The sequence below is a fragment of the Pseudopipra pipra genome, chromosome 2 (assembly GCF_036250125.1).
Source record: "Pseudopipra pipra isolate bDixPip1 chromosome 2, bDixPip1.hap1, whole genome shotgun sequence".
Lineage (NCBI taxonomy): Eukaryota > Metazoa > Chordata > Aves > Passeriformes > Pipridae > Pseudopipra > Pseudopipra pipra.
The window spans coordinates 94,001,679-94,019,041 of NC_087550.1; the positions used below are offsets into that span (position 1 = coordinate 94,001,679).

Below are 17,363 nucleotides of genomic sequence, written 5' to 3' on the forward strand. Positions count from 1 at the left end.
CAAGAGCCAGCAGCCAATGGGAGAAAGGGCTGGATGGAAGCAACAGCTTCCTGAGCCACGAGCAGGAAGGACAATGCACCAATGGGACAAGAGGGTGCATACCTGTGACAAGCTCACAGAGTTGGGTTTTGGTGTAAAGGTTTAGTTTTGCTCTAGTCACCTTTGTTCTAGTTGCAGACAGTATCTGTGAGTCAGTGGATTTCCCTCAATCAATATTCCTCAACTTTTTATACATATATATGTTTCTTCAAATATCCACAGCACTAATTCACACTGAATAGGGGGAAACAAGTCCAGCAACAACATCCCAAAAATTTTGGGGCAGCCATTCTTAAAATTGAACTTGGCAACTAAACAAGCAAAGCGTCACTAGCTTTATAAAGGGGTTTTTAGCAAAACTGCAAGCATCCACATGACTTTATGGCTGCCCACAGGCACAATCTACAGCAGCTGGCAGGCTTCAGCTGTGCTGGGCAGCAGCCACTGCCACACAGGCGCCCATATCCCAGCACCCCATAAAAATCACAGAAAGGCTTGGGTTGGAGGGGATCTTAAAGATCATCTAGTTCCAACCACCTGCCCAACCCCAGGGCAGGGACACCTTCCACTAGATCAGGTTGCTCAAAGCCCCATCTAACTTGGCCTTGAACACTTCCAGGGATGGGGCATCCACAGCTTCTCTGGGCAACCTGCTCCAGTGCCTCATAACAGTGTCTGATGTAGCCCAGCTCCATCACATTTTCAGTTATTTCAAGACTGACAAGTAATTACCTGTTTCAGTACAAGTCTGTACACACTGTTTTTACTTAACTTCCCCGAGGTACCTTCAAAAACTACAAAATCACTTGGCCAGCTCCTTTGCTTCCCATACTCCCTCCAAATCTGAGCAATATCTGAACCTCCTGATGGAGGTTCAGACTTCAGTCACGTTTGACAAAGGAACAGAGTTCTTGAATTTCCCATAAACTCATTAGATCCAAAAACCTCTCTAAATTATTCTCCTTAAATCAATATAAAAACAGATTCTACCTTATTAAGCGTGATCATGGAGCACTTCCAAATGGTGCAAGACACAGTCAAGCCAAGAGGAAGAACAGCCTCACAGCATCACGTTTTTGCCTAGAAACCAAGTAATAGCTTACTGAGTAGTTTAATGTATTAGTGCGCACAGTCACTGCCTGCACAATGCATGAATGCACAGAGTAAACTACATCTCTACTTTCTACTCTTACTGGGAAAGCTTCCTTGTGGACAGTTTAGAGATCTCACCTGACCATGAACAGCGAGTTTACAGTCAATGATGACATGTGACTTAAAGGGGAAGGTCAAGCCTGGAAGCCGGGAGGAATCAAACTAAACAGAAAATGCTTCTTCATGGTACCAAACTGCTGTCTTTATTTGCCATGCTATGAAGAGGAGTTTCCAGAAAGTCTTGGGTTCAGTTGGAAATGAAGCAGAAAAATGCACAGGGATTCTAAGGTGGTTGAGAAAACAAAAGGATTCAATGCAGACCAGATCAGTAGGTTCACATTTATGGGTAGAAGCTTTTCCAGCTGCTCAGGATCTGCATCCCATCCTTCTTTCCCCACAATGTGGGCCGATGCTCGGTAAGGTCAGTGTTCCACATAGCATCATAGTTGTCAGCAGATGGATGTGGGAGGCATAATATAGGCAGAGAAACCTAGCAGAAAACAGCAGAATGAGAAGCTTATGCTCTGTGGACAAAAAACACTCAAAAATTTCCACCTCATCTGGGACAATGCCTGTGGGGTACACTGTGTTTTCATTCCTGCTTCCCCCTCAAATAAAGCCTGTCACTCCAACCTCTCCCAAGAGCCAGAGTTTTCAGTAATGCCAGCAACAACTCGTCTGTCACTTCCCACTCAAGTTTTCACACTACTGTTCCTCGCAGTGTGCACAGCACACAGGACACACTGCCTTGCTGAAGGAGCCTGTCAGTACTTCCCCTATCAGTATAGTGAGAAAAGAGTGTTTTCACTGTGGTTTTCTCACCTCAGAACTTGGCCCCATGTCATAGCTCCCTGTTTCCTTCATCATGTCCCCCCTCATAGTGCACCTTTGCACAAGGCTGCCTAATTTACCTGCATGCAAACCAGCTGATGCCATCCTTTTAGTTTGGAGTGCAGCACAAAGGATGACTTGTTTCTACAGGGTGGTTGAACTAGCCTCTAAAAGCCTCTGCCCAGAAGAATCCTCCTGGCACACACCACGCAGGGCTGTGCAGATGAATCCAACCTTACAGGCATGTACAATGATTTAGGTAGAAATAACTTTTCCTCCTGACATACACCAGTGCCTCTCACACAGATGCATCTGAGATCCTGATCTACAGCCTTGCAGAAGGCAGAACTCTTCATGTTAGGTATTTCATGGTGGACATTGATAAAATCTGAGCAGGAAGCCATTCAGAAGAGCCAAATAATAGAATGCTTTTTCTTTTAATCAAGGGCTTCCCTACTAGCAGGAAATACATTGAAATGCATTGAAATTATAAGTCATTTCTTGCATTGAAGTGATAACGATGGTCAGTGAGACAGTCCTCGGATACATGGAACCAGGTCTGGATGCTGAGGCAGAAATCTTGCTGAAGATCTGGTGGCCAGGGCAGGGGCACTTTCTTGAACCTGTATTTTCAAATGCTTAGCTTCAAGACCAAGGTAGTCACCATGCTCCCTCAATGCTCACCATGCTCCTTCCCCTTCTTAGGACTGTTAGCAGTCCTGTAACATAAATTCTACGCAGAAATCTTACTTGTTAGGCAGTGATGAGAGAGTACAGTGGATGGAGGACCACGCATCATCCCAGTGTTTTCTCCACTCAGTCTCAGAATGGAGAATTCAAGTGGGAACTATTAAACCAGTCTTGTAGCACTGGATTTTTCTCAGTTCCTCTGAAATTCTGTCTGCAGTAGATTTAGGCCAGAGATTAAAAGAGCTAGTGATCACAGCCAAATCCCTTGCTTAGTTTTGCCTCACAATAAACTTGATCCTGTGTTATCTCCACATTGCATTGTGCTGAAAGAGCCCTTGTGATGCTGAATGCACAAATGCTATGGTAAGTCATGCGTGCCATGGGGAAATGCTAAAAAAACCCATACAAATCCTATGCACACAGCTGGGTCAAATGCTACATGAACACTTTCAACTGTGACTGTCTACTTTTGTTGTATAGAACAAAAGGTTAATAGACTGTATTTCCTGGAGCTTGAAAAGCAGCTCCAGAATACAGAAAAAGCTAACTCCAGTTGGTTTTAAAAGCATACAAAAATACAAATACTAACAAATTCAGGGAAACTGAGTAGTTTCTGACAAAGCAGAAGCTAACACACTCCCCTGCTGGAAAAATACCGTAAAAACATGCTATTTGTTTTGTCCCTTTATGTCTACAGCAAACACACAGCTACCATAGGCTGCTTGACTGGCAAGAGATGGCTAGCAAAGTCTGAGTGATACACTGGCTAAAAAAAATAAATTGTTTGGGGAATCTCACCAGGCCTATGTATGACATCAGAATGGACATTAGGAAAAAGTCTGTTAGTTTTACTCTTAGTAGCTGGTACAGTGCTGTGTTTTGGATTCAGTATGAAAATAGTGCTGATAACACTGATGTTTTGGTTGATGCTAAGTAGTGCTTACCCTGTCAGGAACTTTTGTCTCACACTCTGCCAGCGAGTAGATGCACAAGCTGAGAGGAAGCATGGCCAGGACAGGTGACCCAAACTGGTCAAAGGGATATTCCATACCACAGAATGTCATGCCTAGCATATAAACTGGAGGTGTTACCTGGAAGAGGACAATCGCTGCCTGGGGACAGGCTGGGGCATCTGGAGATGAGCAGTTGTACTGTCCATCACTTTTATAATTACAGTTGTTTTTATTATGACTATTATTACAATATTTAGTATCACTATAATTATTATCAAAATATTTTGTTTCAATTATTAAATTGTTCTTATCTTAGCCCACGAGGCCTACCTTTTCTTTCCAGTTCTCCTCCCCAGCATGGGGTGGGGGTGGTAGGGACTGAGCAGCTGCATGGCACTTAGTTGCCAACTGGGGTTAAAACACAACAGTCTTCACTGAGAGGGTGGGTGGTCAATCGCTGGAACAGGCTCCCCTCAGCACCAAGCCTGTCAAGAGTTCAAGGAGCATCTGAACAATGCTCTTAGTCATATGGTTTAGTTTTAGGTAGTCCTGCAAGAAGCAGAGAGCTGGACTCAATCCTTATGTGTCTCTTCCAACTCGAGATATTCTATGAGTCTGATATCCCAAGTGTCTCATAGGTAATGCCACACTTCTGGGATGGGTGCATAGCAGCAGGTAAAAGCTTTCTCACTGTGTCAGTGTCCACTGCCTAAAATGTCAGCCTAAAATCGGACTCACTGCTTACACGGAGAAGAACAAGGAGTATACAGCAACATGTGCACAGGGCCTTACTTGCCAAGGCTGTTCAGCACTGCCATGGTAACTGGAAAGACAGCAGATATCCCTGCAGGTGTACATGGCACAACCAGACAAATTGGGGATGGGACAGATCCATGACCACCCAAGACAGTTCTTGAGGGAAAAGAAAAAAACATAGAAGTGAGCTCTGCCATGCATAAAGGAGAGACTGTGCATGTCCAACAGAGAAAGGGAACGAGATCAGTGAGAATGTTGAAGAACTAATGGGAGCACCTGCACAAATTTTGGGCTGCGAAGACCTTCCATTAAGTAACTGACACCACAGTAACTCACTGAACTTTAGCTTTTATTTTGTCCTAAGGACCCAAGAGTTAGATTTGGACCTGGACAGTGGCTTTAAAGGCAGCCACTTAAATTAATGGACAGCTCAGGAGGTCAATTTAGTTCTGAATCCAGGCTCAGTTCCCCTCCCAAGATAACATTTGACTCACATGAGTTAAAGAGAAAGCTCAAGTACAGAGCATGCAAGGTGAAATATGGCAAGCCTATATCCCTTTTCCAGATGATGAAGCATACCTAGTAGAGCAAATTCATCTCAAACTTCCTCTCACCATTTCTCCAAAGTGCAAACTCCACATTTCTGGGACCCTTCAGCATCAGCACTGTGGGACTCAAGATACAGATACATACACACATTTCACCCACACCTCCCCTGACTATTTTAAGCCTCTCATTCCTATAATTGACAGCGTTACATGCTCCCTCCTTTCCTTTCTCATGACCTATCACAGTAAGCAAAGGCAATCACTGCAAGTGGGTAACAGCAGGTTCTGCATCTAAATTTATGAGCCTGCAAGGTGTAGCAGCTCCAACAGGATGTAAATTAGATACCCCCTGGACAAGCAGGACACAGCTAAGCCTCTTTGACAAAATGGTAGTGCCTTGAGGAAAACTTATTTTAGAGTGCAGCAGTGAGGAAAAATTGCAAGAACACCCAGGTAAGAGAAGGAGGGGAACAAGGTGCTGCAGGTGCTGGAGAAGGCTCCTCTACATCCTGTGGAGAAGACCATGGTAAAGTAGGATTTCCCCCACAGCCCAGGGAGAACTCCATACTACAGCAGATCCACTCAAGTAACCTACAGTCCACAGTGAGCCCACACAGGGGCATGCTCCTGACAGGAACTGTAGACAGGAATGAACCCACACTGGAACAGATTTATCCTTCCAGGACTGCAAGCCATGGAGAGGATAAACACTAGAGCAGGGAAAAGCATGAAGAACAGGGAGCAGGAAACAGGAACTGTTACAGACAGATCACAACCCCCATTGCCATATCCCTGCTCTGCTGGGTGGGAGAAGAGGGCAAGATAGGGGGATCAGGAATGAAGGAGTAAAGTTCAGCCTCGGAAGAAGGACTGTGGTAGGAGAAAGGTGGCTTAGTTTTTGTTTGTTCCTTACCATCCAACTCTTATTAAATGGTAAGAAATTAGTACCTTTTATCTCAATGCACAAGCTTTTCCATCTTACTCCCTCCCCCATTTCCTTCCAAGGGAAAGGAATAAGAGAGCAGCTGGGTAAGGGTCTGACAGCCAGCCATAGTCAACCTACCACAACAAGACACAAAAAGAAAATCCCCAAAATACTTCTGGTGACAAGTAAATGATGATTTCAAATTCTGGAAAATACCTGTCTGCACAGTGATGAATACAGAGAAAAGCAGGAAAATGAGACTTCTGATAACAGTTATAAAGCACTATACTTACAGTCCTCTGTTCCTCCTAAGTATACCTCCTTGTTAAACTAAGCTGGAATAAACATATCATTTCACACACCTAAGCTCAGTTACTAATCCCTTCAAGTGCCTTGTGCAAAGACTGAAACCATCTTTTCAAACAAATGACTGTCTCCACTTCCCTTAACCCATCTCATTATCCAGTATAAAGCAACACCCATCACTTTCCTACTATAAAAATCATCCCACTCCCCTATTTCAGGCAGCACCAACCACATAAAAGTCCCTATGATGCACACTTATCACAAATTTCAAGTCTATTCAGATAAATCATGCATGTAGAAAATATTTTACTTAATTTATACAGTTTCTAGTGTTTCTTTCTTTCTTTGCTCTCTTTATATTCCATCTTCAATCTCTTCCATTTCTTACATTACCTGAGCAGGTCAGGTTACCAAAGAAGTGAACATTCCTCAGTGCAACAGTTAAGATCCTTCTTCTCAGCCCTATAAACATTCCCATTTTGTCTCCAGGCAGTAGTAAATGAATTTACTACTATAAAAGGCCATGAAAAAGCTCTTTCAAGATAGTGTAAGAACTATTGCAGAGATTATTATTTATAAGAAAGGCAAAAAATTAAAGCAATTTACCTTCTTAATCTCACAGCCCACATATTAGATGAAATGTAACACTTCATAGGGAAGGGGGAAAAATCATGGTTTAATTACAGCAATGTAGCATAAACGCCTTAGTAGTCGATACCAGGATATTATTGTGACATCTAAACTAAATTTGAGTTCTCCACAGACATCATAAACAGACACTCTAAATTCCCTAAATGATTGACATTAAGAAGGTTTATACAAAAGCAGTCAGTTGTTCAATCTTTAAGACGTCATGACATGGTGAGACAAACACACATACATCAGTATAGTACAGCGAAATGTTATGCTACATTTTGGACAGTTCAGAACTGAAAGTGCTTCACATCTATAGGACAAGAAATGGCTTCATCTCCTCATCCCTAAATGATGAGAGCAAACAAATAACCCTTTAATAGGTTAAATAAACAGTGCCCCATTTATCCATGCTTATATAAAGTTTCCAACAATTCAGAAGGTCCATGGTGACATTTACAATTTATATACAGTGTAACAAATTGTCAATGGAAAAAGCTTCAGATACTCCTTGGTTCCCAAAAGCCTGAAGGTGCTCTCTGCACTAGAGGCAAAAGCTATCTGCAATATTAGGTTGGTTTTCTTCCCACCTCCCCTCCCTTTTTTTTTTTTTGTGTTTTTTTATGAAAATTAGTCATCCCAATCCATCTTGAATAAAGTCAGTCCCTAAATCCTGGTCATATTTTACAACTGCTTAATCCCAGTGTTTAAGGCATGTTCATTAGATGTCAGTATAGGGGTACTGTCAGAAATTATAATAATCACAGGCACTGAGAGTCAGCAGATTTACATAGCAACACCACTCTTCACAATACAAGGTAAAACAAATTGTCATGATGGAAGTTTTTCCTGAGTAAATTTGCTAAATACTGGTAAGGTTAGTGTTTTCCTTTTATACATCTTCCTCTGGAATGTCCTTTCGCATATGCTCAGCTGAAAATTAAAGTTCGCTCTGTAAATTTGCCTGAATGTCAGAAAGTAAAAATGTTAGCAAAATTCTAATTATATCAGCATTCCCAAATCTAAATATGGCCAAGATACTATGAATTTGCATGGTTTAGTATCACTTAGCTTTCAGCAAGAGTATTTCCTAAATGTGAAGATAAATATAAATGCCAGTCCACACTTTTGTGCAACTGCAAACATCAAGAAAAGATTTTGGTATAGAGAATTAATCTGTGTATATATGTAACTCTGATAATGTAGACATTTTTCATTTTCTCCTCCTTTAGGATTAAAGGAAAACATTTTTAAATTGCAAGAACACAAAATACCTACTAATATATTCAGCTTTTTAAAACAGACAACTTGTCTATTCAGATTATCAAGTATCCATTCCCACAGAATTGTGTCACAAGTATGCAATAACTGACATAATTTCCTATTTAAAAAAGCTGTTCTTGGTTGAAAAAGGTGGATAGCTTTAAAAATAGATTTTTCCAAAAGATTTAAAATGTGCATGACAGTTCTTACAATCCTAATCACCCTTGCTCCAACTTACTAAAGTTCATATAAACATTTGCTCAAGTCTGAGCATTAGATTTAACAGGAGTTAAAGGGCACTAGAAAATCAGGATTGCAAAAGGTGCGACTCAGGTCTGTGCTATACCTGTACTTCTGACCGTCAGCTGAATAAAAACCCCTCAGAAAACTGCACCATCTGGAGTTGAACCCAAAGTTTGATGAAATCTATGAAAAAAAAAGAGCTTTAATGGGATTAGTATTTTAAGTACTCCATTTTAAGCTCACCATTTGCAGTGATGTAGCATCTCCTATTTCAAATACAAGAAACTGCAGTAATTGCACCTATCAGACTTGGGAATTAATGTTCCTTTACGTATTTTCAAATCTGTCATCAGTGCAAAGTAAAAATTACAGTATGATTTAAAAGATAAAAAATCTTATTTTCATATTTCTTTCCATTTGAATCCTAGTAGGACAGAAACCAGCAACATGCTGAGAAAATAGGGTAGGAAAGAAATGAGTGCTTCCACAGTATGGGAACTCCAGAGAGTCTTACAGTGGTATAAAAACAAAGCTCTGAATGAAATTTGGTCTAGCCTGTGTGTCTTATGCACAAAGGTTAGCTAAAATTTAACTGCTGTGACCATAAAATATAAATAGCAACGATTTATTCACAAAATTCTGGATTAGATTGATTTTTTTTTTTTTGTTTAACAAACAGTATGATCCATTAAATTATCAGCCAGTTGTATGTTTAAGCACAACAATAGAAAATGTAGTACACAAACACCTAAAAATCACAATCATAAAAAGCAGGCAAGTACATCAGTCTTCTGGTGGCCAAAGCACAACAGATTAGTCTGCCAAACAAGTGTATGTGAATGTAAGTTGTGGACATTAGTTTTGTTAAAAATTGTTTCTATTGTCAATAAACAATTTTCTGTATTTTAATACTGTTCTCAAGGAATTGTAAACTGTTTGAAAATGTATGGACAGACAAGTAACAGTCAAGGATTTAAATATAGTGGTCAATAGGAAAAACAGGGGTTTAAATTTGCATGTGTGATGAGTGGGTAATTTGGAACTAATTCATAATTCATACCATTCTTAGGTAAGACAGTACTGCCATCATTTCTAACACTTGTGACCATTGTAGTAACAAGAGAAAAACCCCAAACATATCAGCCCTGATACATCAATCACATATGCATTCAAAATTACAGCTATTTACATGAAAAATATATATTTAATTAAAAAGCCACTGAAAAACATGGACTTTTAGTCAGGTGCTGCACTTTCTGCAAATGAGGTAATTTAGATGCAAACAAATTAAGTTTAGTAGAGTTCAGGATCCATGGTCTCCACACTTAAAGCACAGATTGCTTCAGAAAATGGCTTGACTGTTTCTGTATGCTCAGAGGAAGAAATCACTAGATCCAGTTAAATCCTGCTTTGTAGTGTTCTTGATGCAACACTGACTAACGTCAGAAGGCTTCTCAGCTCAGTTTTACAACTGGTCTTTCAATAGAAAGAAAAAGGGGGGGACAAAAAAGAAAAAAATTAGTTATAAGTTGGTTTCATCCCAAGATGGATCATTCATGTTCTTTAGGACTTTTCTAACAAGCTTCTCCAAGTCCTTGCGAGCTCTTTGTTCCTCTTCTAATGATTTCTTCATCTTTTTGTTATCCTGTTTAACAGAGATAAAAATATTACTAGTTTGTTTTGAGGGCTTTTGACAGATCTTTTCTTAGTACACATACTTTGTCAATTACAAACTCTGAAGGTTCTCAGTAAAACAGATATTAGCTGTTCAAAAGCAAAACTTGTATTAAAACTTCTCAAGTTACATACACATACGTTGTTTCACTCAATGGAACAAAACCCACAAAATGGAAACTGAGCTACTTCCTATTCATACTTAGGGGCCCTTTATAACAAAAGTGCTAGTCACAGATGGCCAATAATCTTGAATCTGTTCAAATCTAATCAATGAGGAGTAGAATATATCTGTTGCTAATGGAGAAAGGAAATGGAACAATAAGCAGACTGAATATCTCCTTTAAGAGCCTCCTGTGATTTTAACTAGTTTCACAATCTTAGAAAAGCTTCTTAAAACTTAATGCAAATTGACTTGCTTCATTAGGAACATAAATAGTTGAAAAGAGTATCCTGAAAACCATTACACTCTCTGGAAAGTGTTTCTGTGACTAAATTTTAAACCAGATTGATGACTACCAGCAGTCTAAGAGAAACCTGAATTTCAAGGAACACCATCACTCTGCTTGTACATTAACAAGAGAGTTCTCACTCTTTAGTGCCATCAGGCAATATTGAAATAAATGAACAACAGGACTGTAAGGATGTTACTGACCAATCCACAGGAATGCTTACACCATTTAATTCTGTACAGGCCAAGGTGATGCTGGCAACAGCAGGGAAGCAACCAGAACATAAGACTGAAATAAGGCCCCAAGACAAGCCTACTGGTGTTTAACAAATGCAGGCCTGCAATTCAGGGGTCCCACTGAGGAGGCAACATCAGCCCTTATTTACAGACATTTCCAGAAACAGGATGTGATCACAGAATCATAGAATATGTTGAGTTAGAAGGGACTCATTGGGATCACTGAGTCCTGGGCAGGACTGTCCTGGCCCTGTGTAGGACACCCCAAGCATAATACTATGTGCCTGAGAGCACTGTCCAAATGCTTCCTGAACTCTGTCAGGCTTGGTGTTGTGACCATTCCCCTTAAGACCCTGTTCCAGTCCTTAACCACGCTGTTGGTGAAAAACCTTTTCCTGATACCTAACCTAAACCTCTCAATTCAGCTCCATGCCATTTCCTTGAGTCCTGTCACTGGTCACGAGAGTGAAGAGATCAGTACCTGCACCTCAAAGTCCCCTCGTGAGGATGTTGAAGACCACAATGAGGTCTCTCCTCAGTCTCCTCCAGGTTGAACAAACTCAGTTGCTCCTCATAAGGCTTCCCCTCCAGACCCTTCACCATACTCGTGGCCCTCTTTTGGATGCCCTCTAATAGCTTAATGTCTTTCTTAAATTGTGGTGCTCAAAACTGCACATGATACTCAAGGTGAGGCCGCACCAGCACAGAGGAAGAGCGAAACAATCACTTCCTTTGACCAGCTGGCGATGCTTTGTCTGATGCCTCCCAGGACACGGTTGACCCTCCTGGCTGCCAGGGACTCATATTCAGCTTGCCATTGACCAGTTCCCTCAGGCTCCTCTCCAGCTTCTCCTTCTCTAGTCTATACACACAACCAGGGTCTGTCACGTCATTAACTCCATTCCCTCTTCAAGTATGTTGAGAAACTCAGAAATTTCATTGTTTTCCTGTAGGTACAGATTTAATGTATTAAGTCTGCCAATTCAGGTCTGTACTATTCAAGTGTAGTGTCTGTGGAACAAGAGCTATGAATAACCTCTGGAAGGTGCTATGGGAGGGATCCCACTTCTCAGCCTGGTGTCTACACCAAGCAGGGTGCTATGTAGTCCCAGAGAGCCTTTATCCATAAAGGCTTTGCTCACTTGGGACCCTGCCACCTCAGAGGTTATTTCTGCCACTTCTCTGGTTGGCAGCATCACAGCAGTGGACCAACAAATGCTTCTAAGCTGAGAGTCCCAAAAGCCAAGAAAATGAATTTAAAGGCTTTAATATGTCTTGGCTTTGGAAGATGTTAGATACTCAAGACCATCTATTTGGAAAGGCACAGGAAAAGAGAGCTATTGCTTGAAGCTCAGGTGAAGGTGACTTTCTGATTAAGGGTCACAGAGATGTGCAGAGCCTCAGTGAGGCTGCACATTTATTCTTTGTACAAAAGCAGTCAGGCCATGGGAGTATTCATGGACTATTACTGCTGCTTGTATTACATGAATTGTATTTTTTAAAAGACTGTCAAATTTGAATCCAACCTGGGATACTCATGCTTATTATGCTGAACCAGCAGAATTTAAGTATGCAAGACATCAACTGTCTATTGCAAGGAACATGCATGACAACCTTAGAAATACTGGGCATGCTTACAGATGGGCAAAGAATTTGGATTCATGTTTATAGCCCAAAACCGAAAGAAATTTTAATACAAATCCTTTTTAATTAACACAGGAATTTTATCCAAGTTCCTGAGTCAGACTGGTTAAGGTCAGTTGGCAAATTCATACACTGCAGAGTGAGGAAAATTCAGTGCTTTTTTCACCTATACATTAAGCAAAGACTATATGTGGCAGCATTAATATAGTTTAAACAAGCTGTGTCCTGACAAGAAAATGGCATTTTTAACATCTCATTTTAGACACTTAGAACAAGTGACAAAGCAGCACTCAGAGCTAACTTGAAACCCTCATTTAAAAAGGTCACGTGATAGGCACTGAAAAGGACTCTCCTCTCTAGAAATGAGGGGTTTTAAGAACTTATTTGTAAGAGATGTTCAGGTTACTGTAGGATTGCTAATAAAGGCCTAAATAGATCTAGACACTTATACTACTAAAATGATAAATTCTAGAGCAAATACTATTTCTCAGCCTCTATAAGCTTACTTTGCTGGTGATACAGCAGAACTGAATTTGCTTAATGCTTCTGCCATTTCACAGTTTGCAATATCCAAGAATAGCTTAGTAATTCACCTCAGAGAAACAATACTTAGCACTACTCTCAAAGGACTGATGACAACCACAACAGAGGGTACCTTTCCTCAAACGATATTTTACTTTTAAAATAATCGAAAATTCAAGTTCATGCCTGTCAAAGTGAATAAACTTACAATCCGTATTTGTTTTTACAATAAGCCTTCCATCTTTTTGTTCTCTGTGTTGCTATAAATGTAGCAAGTTACCAACCTGTCTTAACTCCTGTACTTCATCCTTTAATGCATATACTGTGTCAACAAGGCTTCTAAAACGAAAAAGGAACATGATCTGTTATAACAATTTCCAGAAATACATGACTAAATTTATTATTAGACAAAACTGCTAAATGAAATGCAATTTAAAAAAAACAACCTATAAAACAAAACCCCACAGCTAATTGCTAATTTCAAACCTGTGTTAAAAACAAACAAACAAACAACCCCTATCTCTTATCCCAATTTATATTCAGCAAGGCAAGGACATGTTACCACCTTCTGTGACAGGAAACACCTCTCCAGCACTTACAGACCAATACCAGTTTCTGTATTCCAGCTTTCTAGAACAAAACTAGTTTCATTTCCAACATACACCTTACCAAAAAAGTAGAACGATGCCACACACTAATTAGAAAGATGACAGCAGTTTAATATTGAAATCTGACAGCACCTGGAAAAATTATTTTTAAGTGAAGCATTTCACTTCTTGACATGAGTGGAGTAAGTTGCACAGCATATACAAAGAAACCAGATATTTAAATGAAGGCCAACTAAAGGACTGGCAGGATACTCAGCTCTGTTCCCTACTACAAACATACCATACACACACTATTATAATGGGAGCCAGGAGGAAGAAGAGTGAAAAGTTCACTACTTTAATCTATCAATCATTAAATATTTTCTTACTTCTCTTCTATAACAGTCTGACCATTACTTTTAGTTTCTTCTACAATAATTTTTTCTTCTTCTGGAAGCAGGACTTGAGGAGCTGATTCTTTACGGGAACCTGTTGTAAAAATAAATTACAAAATGAGCAAATCACAAACATTGTTGGGGCCTTTTAAAGATCATTCTTTCATTTGCTGCATGATACACCTGCAGAACCAAGGTATACCACTTCCCATTTCCCCCTTCCCTCCACAAACAGAAGTTACTGACACATTTTTTACATTTGAAACCACAGCCTTAAAACAACAAAAAAATTGTTTGACACTCCTACTGCACTGTTGACAACTCCCATGTCATCAACAGGGGTGCTACACCATTCAACAAACAGTGCACTATTCAACCATCAGTAAAAGCTATACAAATTCACAATGGCAGACTGAGAAAGAGATAGCTGTGTTTAAATAACCATGATTTAAGCCTCAAGGACAGATTCTGATGTCACAATGATACAAATCCAAGAAACAGTTCAGCTCTAAACCTATTACTCTGTCACTGAGAAGCAGAATAGTGCTATCAAACGACACAGCAGTGAGGGGACAAAACTTAAAACCCCTTTCCCTGAAACACTATAAGCACTACACTTCTGTGTGTGTGAACAACACATAAATACACTTACAGATAGTGCTTTAGTCCTATAATAAATTCCTATCAAATGAAATACACTCTTTGTATTTAATAAATTTTTTAAAACACCTCAGTTTGATGATAAAAACTAAGAACATTCAAAAATCTTCAAAACATTTTCCACACTCATTACAATTTATAACATCAAAGTAAAACACACAGATTAGAAAAAATTAGTTATGATTGGAAAAATCTAATCTCAGATATGTGCATTCATTCATACATACATAAAGTATGTATTCTAGAAACTTTATTTAATTAGGCTGCAACAAGTTACAAGTGTTTTATTTTTAAGAAGGTCTGTAAATAAATTGTGGTCTAAGCATTTATTCAGAATTCAAACACTGCAGATAAGGCATTAAAGTTCTTGCATATTTTAACTAAGATATCAGTTTTAACAAACAGGGTACATTTGCCTACCAATTAATTTTAATGAATTTTCATTAACGAGGAACATCTCATCCACTTTGAACTGATAATCTGGTATTACAGAGCACAGGCCTGTCCAGAGAAATCAGTTGCTGAACAGCTGCTTTGTGATAACAGTTCTTTTCTTTTATGGTTCATGATAAAATACATAATCTAAACAAATAAAAAATGGAATAAATCACAGTCATTACAAAATACTAACTTCCCAAACAGCTGTAGTCTTGAGTTTTGAGCAATGATCTTGTAGGGACTGTACCTTAGCTCTATGTGTTAAAATTATTTTAACTATTTTAGCAAACAATGACAAATGCCTAATGAAGAAAACAGTTTCCTTAAGCTTACAGTAAATATCTAATGTATCAGTATGTGATTGTCAAAATTATATAGAATAAAGATAACTGAAGATTTGAAAAAGAATCTTGTCCTTGAAAGCTGTAAGTTCTTATGGAGTGAAGAAATCTTTTAAGGGTTAATACGCTTCCACTCCCACTTATTTGCCAGGAAGAAACAACCTATAAAACAAACATATCCAAACTCAGCAAGGAACTCAAGGCCACTTCCCTGTTTGCGCTGTCAATCTCTAATTGTAAGAAGCTGTCTCATGTTTATTTCAGTTAACTAGTTACTGCTCTGCTTTATTAGTCTAACAGGTAACACACAACACTGAGTTAAACGTTGTATTAGGAATTAGTTTGGCAGCAGCTGCTACCAGATCACTACATTCCAGGTCTCTGTACCAACATGGAGCACCTCAGCTCAGCACACACCAAGGGAGACACTGACCAAAGGAACAGAACTGTCACGTGTTTCTCACCCGTGACTCCCTTCAACCAAAAGGAGCATGCATTATCATTCTCTCTGTACAGAGCTGCATCCAACTGTCTGCCTGGGCAGAGTAACAAGGGGCCTTGCAAAGTAGAAATAGTGTGGAGTAGACAGCTTGGAAAAAAAAATGTCCCATACATGTTATACACACACATGCACATAAAAGAGACGTCTACATCAGCATATCCTGATGTATGTATGGCAGAGCACAGCAAACATTTAATATTACCGAGACACGGAAAGCAGTTCACCAATATTATACACACAAGGAAACCTCATGCTACACATATACACACAATGGAAAACTGCTGCTGTGAACACTGACCTTCCTGTGCCATAAAACATTAACTACCATGGAACTCAAGACATCAGAAGTTTCACTCTTGGCTGCATTGCTCCAATACCCTCAGTCATACAACTCTTACTTGTATCTCAGATCTTTGCTGCTCTCACAGTTTGTACTTATGCAAAAACCCACACACTTGCTCCTTAATCTTGGTTCACTTTTGTGAGCTTCGGTGGGTTTTTCTTTAGTGTTGTTGACCTTTTCTTCCTAAACCCCACAAGTGTTTGCTGAGTATCACAGGTACAAACACACAGTGCATCTAGCCTGTCACAAAGGATCCTGTGCACAGTAACAGACTTGAGATGTCAAGTTCTAAAGACAGAAAGAAGCTATTTCACTATCCTGCTTTTATGCACCATTTATGTCAGCAGCTTTTCCTTTTTTAACATGCATTTTCTGACAATTACATATCCAGCAGTAACTTCAAGCAGAGTTACCTCATCACTGGTACTCAGGAATATTCCCTAAACTGCACCTTGTGCCTCCACCTTTATGCCTACTCTCTGTGTAACCATTTCTCTCCACAAAAGCTACAGCTTTAGGACATGAAGAGAGTGTTGTGTTACAGTACAGTGGGTATTTCACATTGTGTTGTTCTAAAAGCATGGTCTAGGAAGTTCCTGCAGCTCAGATAATTCCAAACACCTTTGAGACATACTCCACATTTTCATGAAGTAGGGCAGAAGAATCAAGTTACTTCAGTTTGTCATGCCATCCCTCAAGCCTAAGCATCCAAGTTTCTGAATTTTATTGAGAGACACTACTAGCTCTCACTCAAAGTCAAACAGGCCAAATGATTATATTTAAATTGACTTCCAACAATTCTGTCCCTAAATCACCTTAAGACTATATAACCAAAAGTACTAGTTGGACGGTTTTGAGTTTGTTCAGTTTTGTGTTTTTTTTTTTTAAAGATGGGCATCCCCTATCCCAAGCTGTACAAAACAGGGTTTCATTTGGTTTTCTTTTTTTTTTTTTTTGGGGGGGTGGGGGTGGGCTGGAAGGGTATTGGGGGAAGTAAGGTAGATGGGAGAAGAAAGGATGTTTGGCAAACCCAAACAATTATTTCAAGAATAATGAACAAATATTAAGGCCAAGTAAGTTGCCATAACTTGTCAATGGGGAATTCCTAAATCCAGGGTCTTGGAAGAACAACTCCACTATTTAGAAATCTGTTGAATAATTAAGGTAAATAACTGACCACTATAATCAAGATTCAACTAAGTTTCCCTCAATTAAATTCCATCACAAAAA

General features: G+C 39.6%; 1 protein-coding gene across 7 annotated transcripts in view; it reads right to left on the minus strand.

Moving 5' to 3' along the window:
- Positions 1–6,856: 6,856 nt before the first annotated feature.
- ARHGEF7 (Rho guanine nucleotide exchange factor 7) overlaps positions 6,857–17,363 on the minus strand; it is a 126,076-nt gene continuing 115,569 nt past the window's right edge. For 6 of the 7 annotated variants that reach the window (XM_064646493.1, XM_064646495.1, XM_064646494.1 and 3 more), the window contains 3 exons: positions 13,844–13,943; positions 13,152–13,206; positions 6,857–9,984 (listed from right to left, as the gene is read on the minus strand). In XM_064646493.1, coding sequence (XP_064502563.1) covers positions 9,862–9,984; positions 13,152–13,206; positions 13,844–13,943 — 278 coding nt within the window. In that variant the 3' untranslated portion in view covers positions 6,857–9,861. Of the gene's footprint in view, positions 9,985–13,151; positions 13,207–13,843; positions 15,092–17,363 lie in introns of those variants that run through there. The other variant, XR_010428530.1, reaches the window with a different exon arrangement.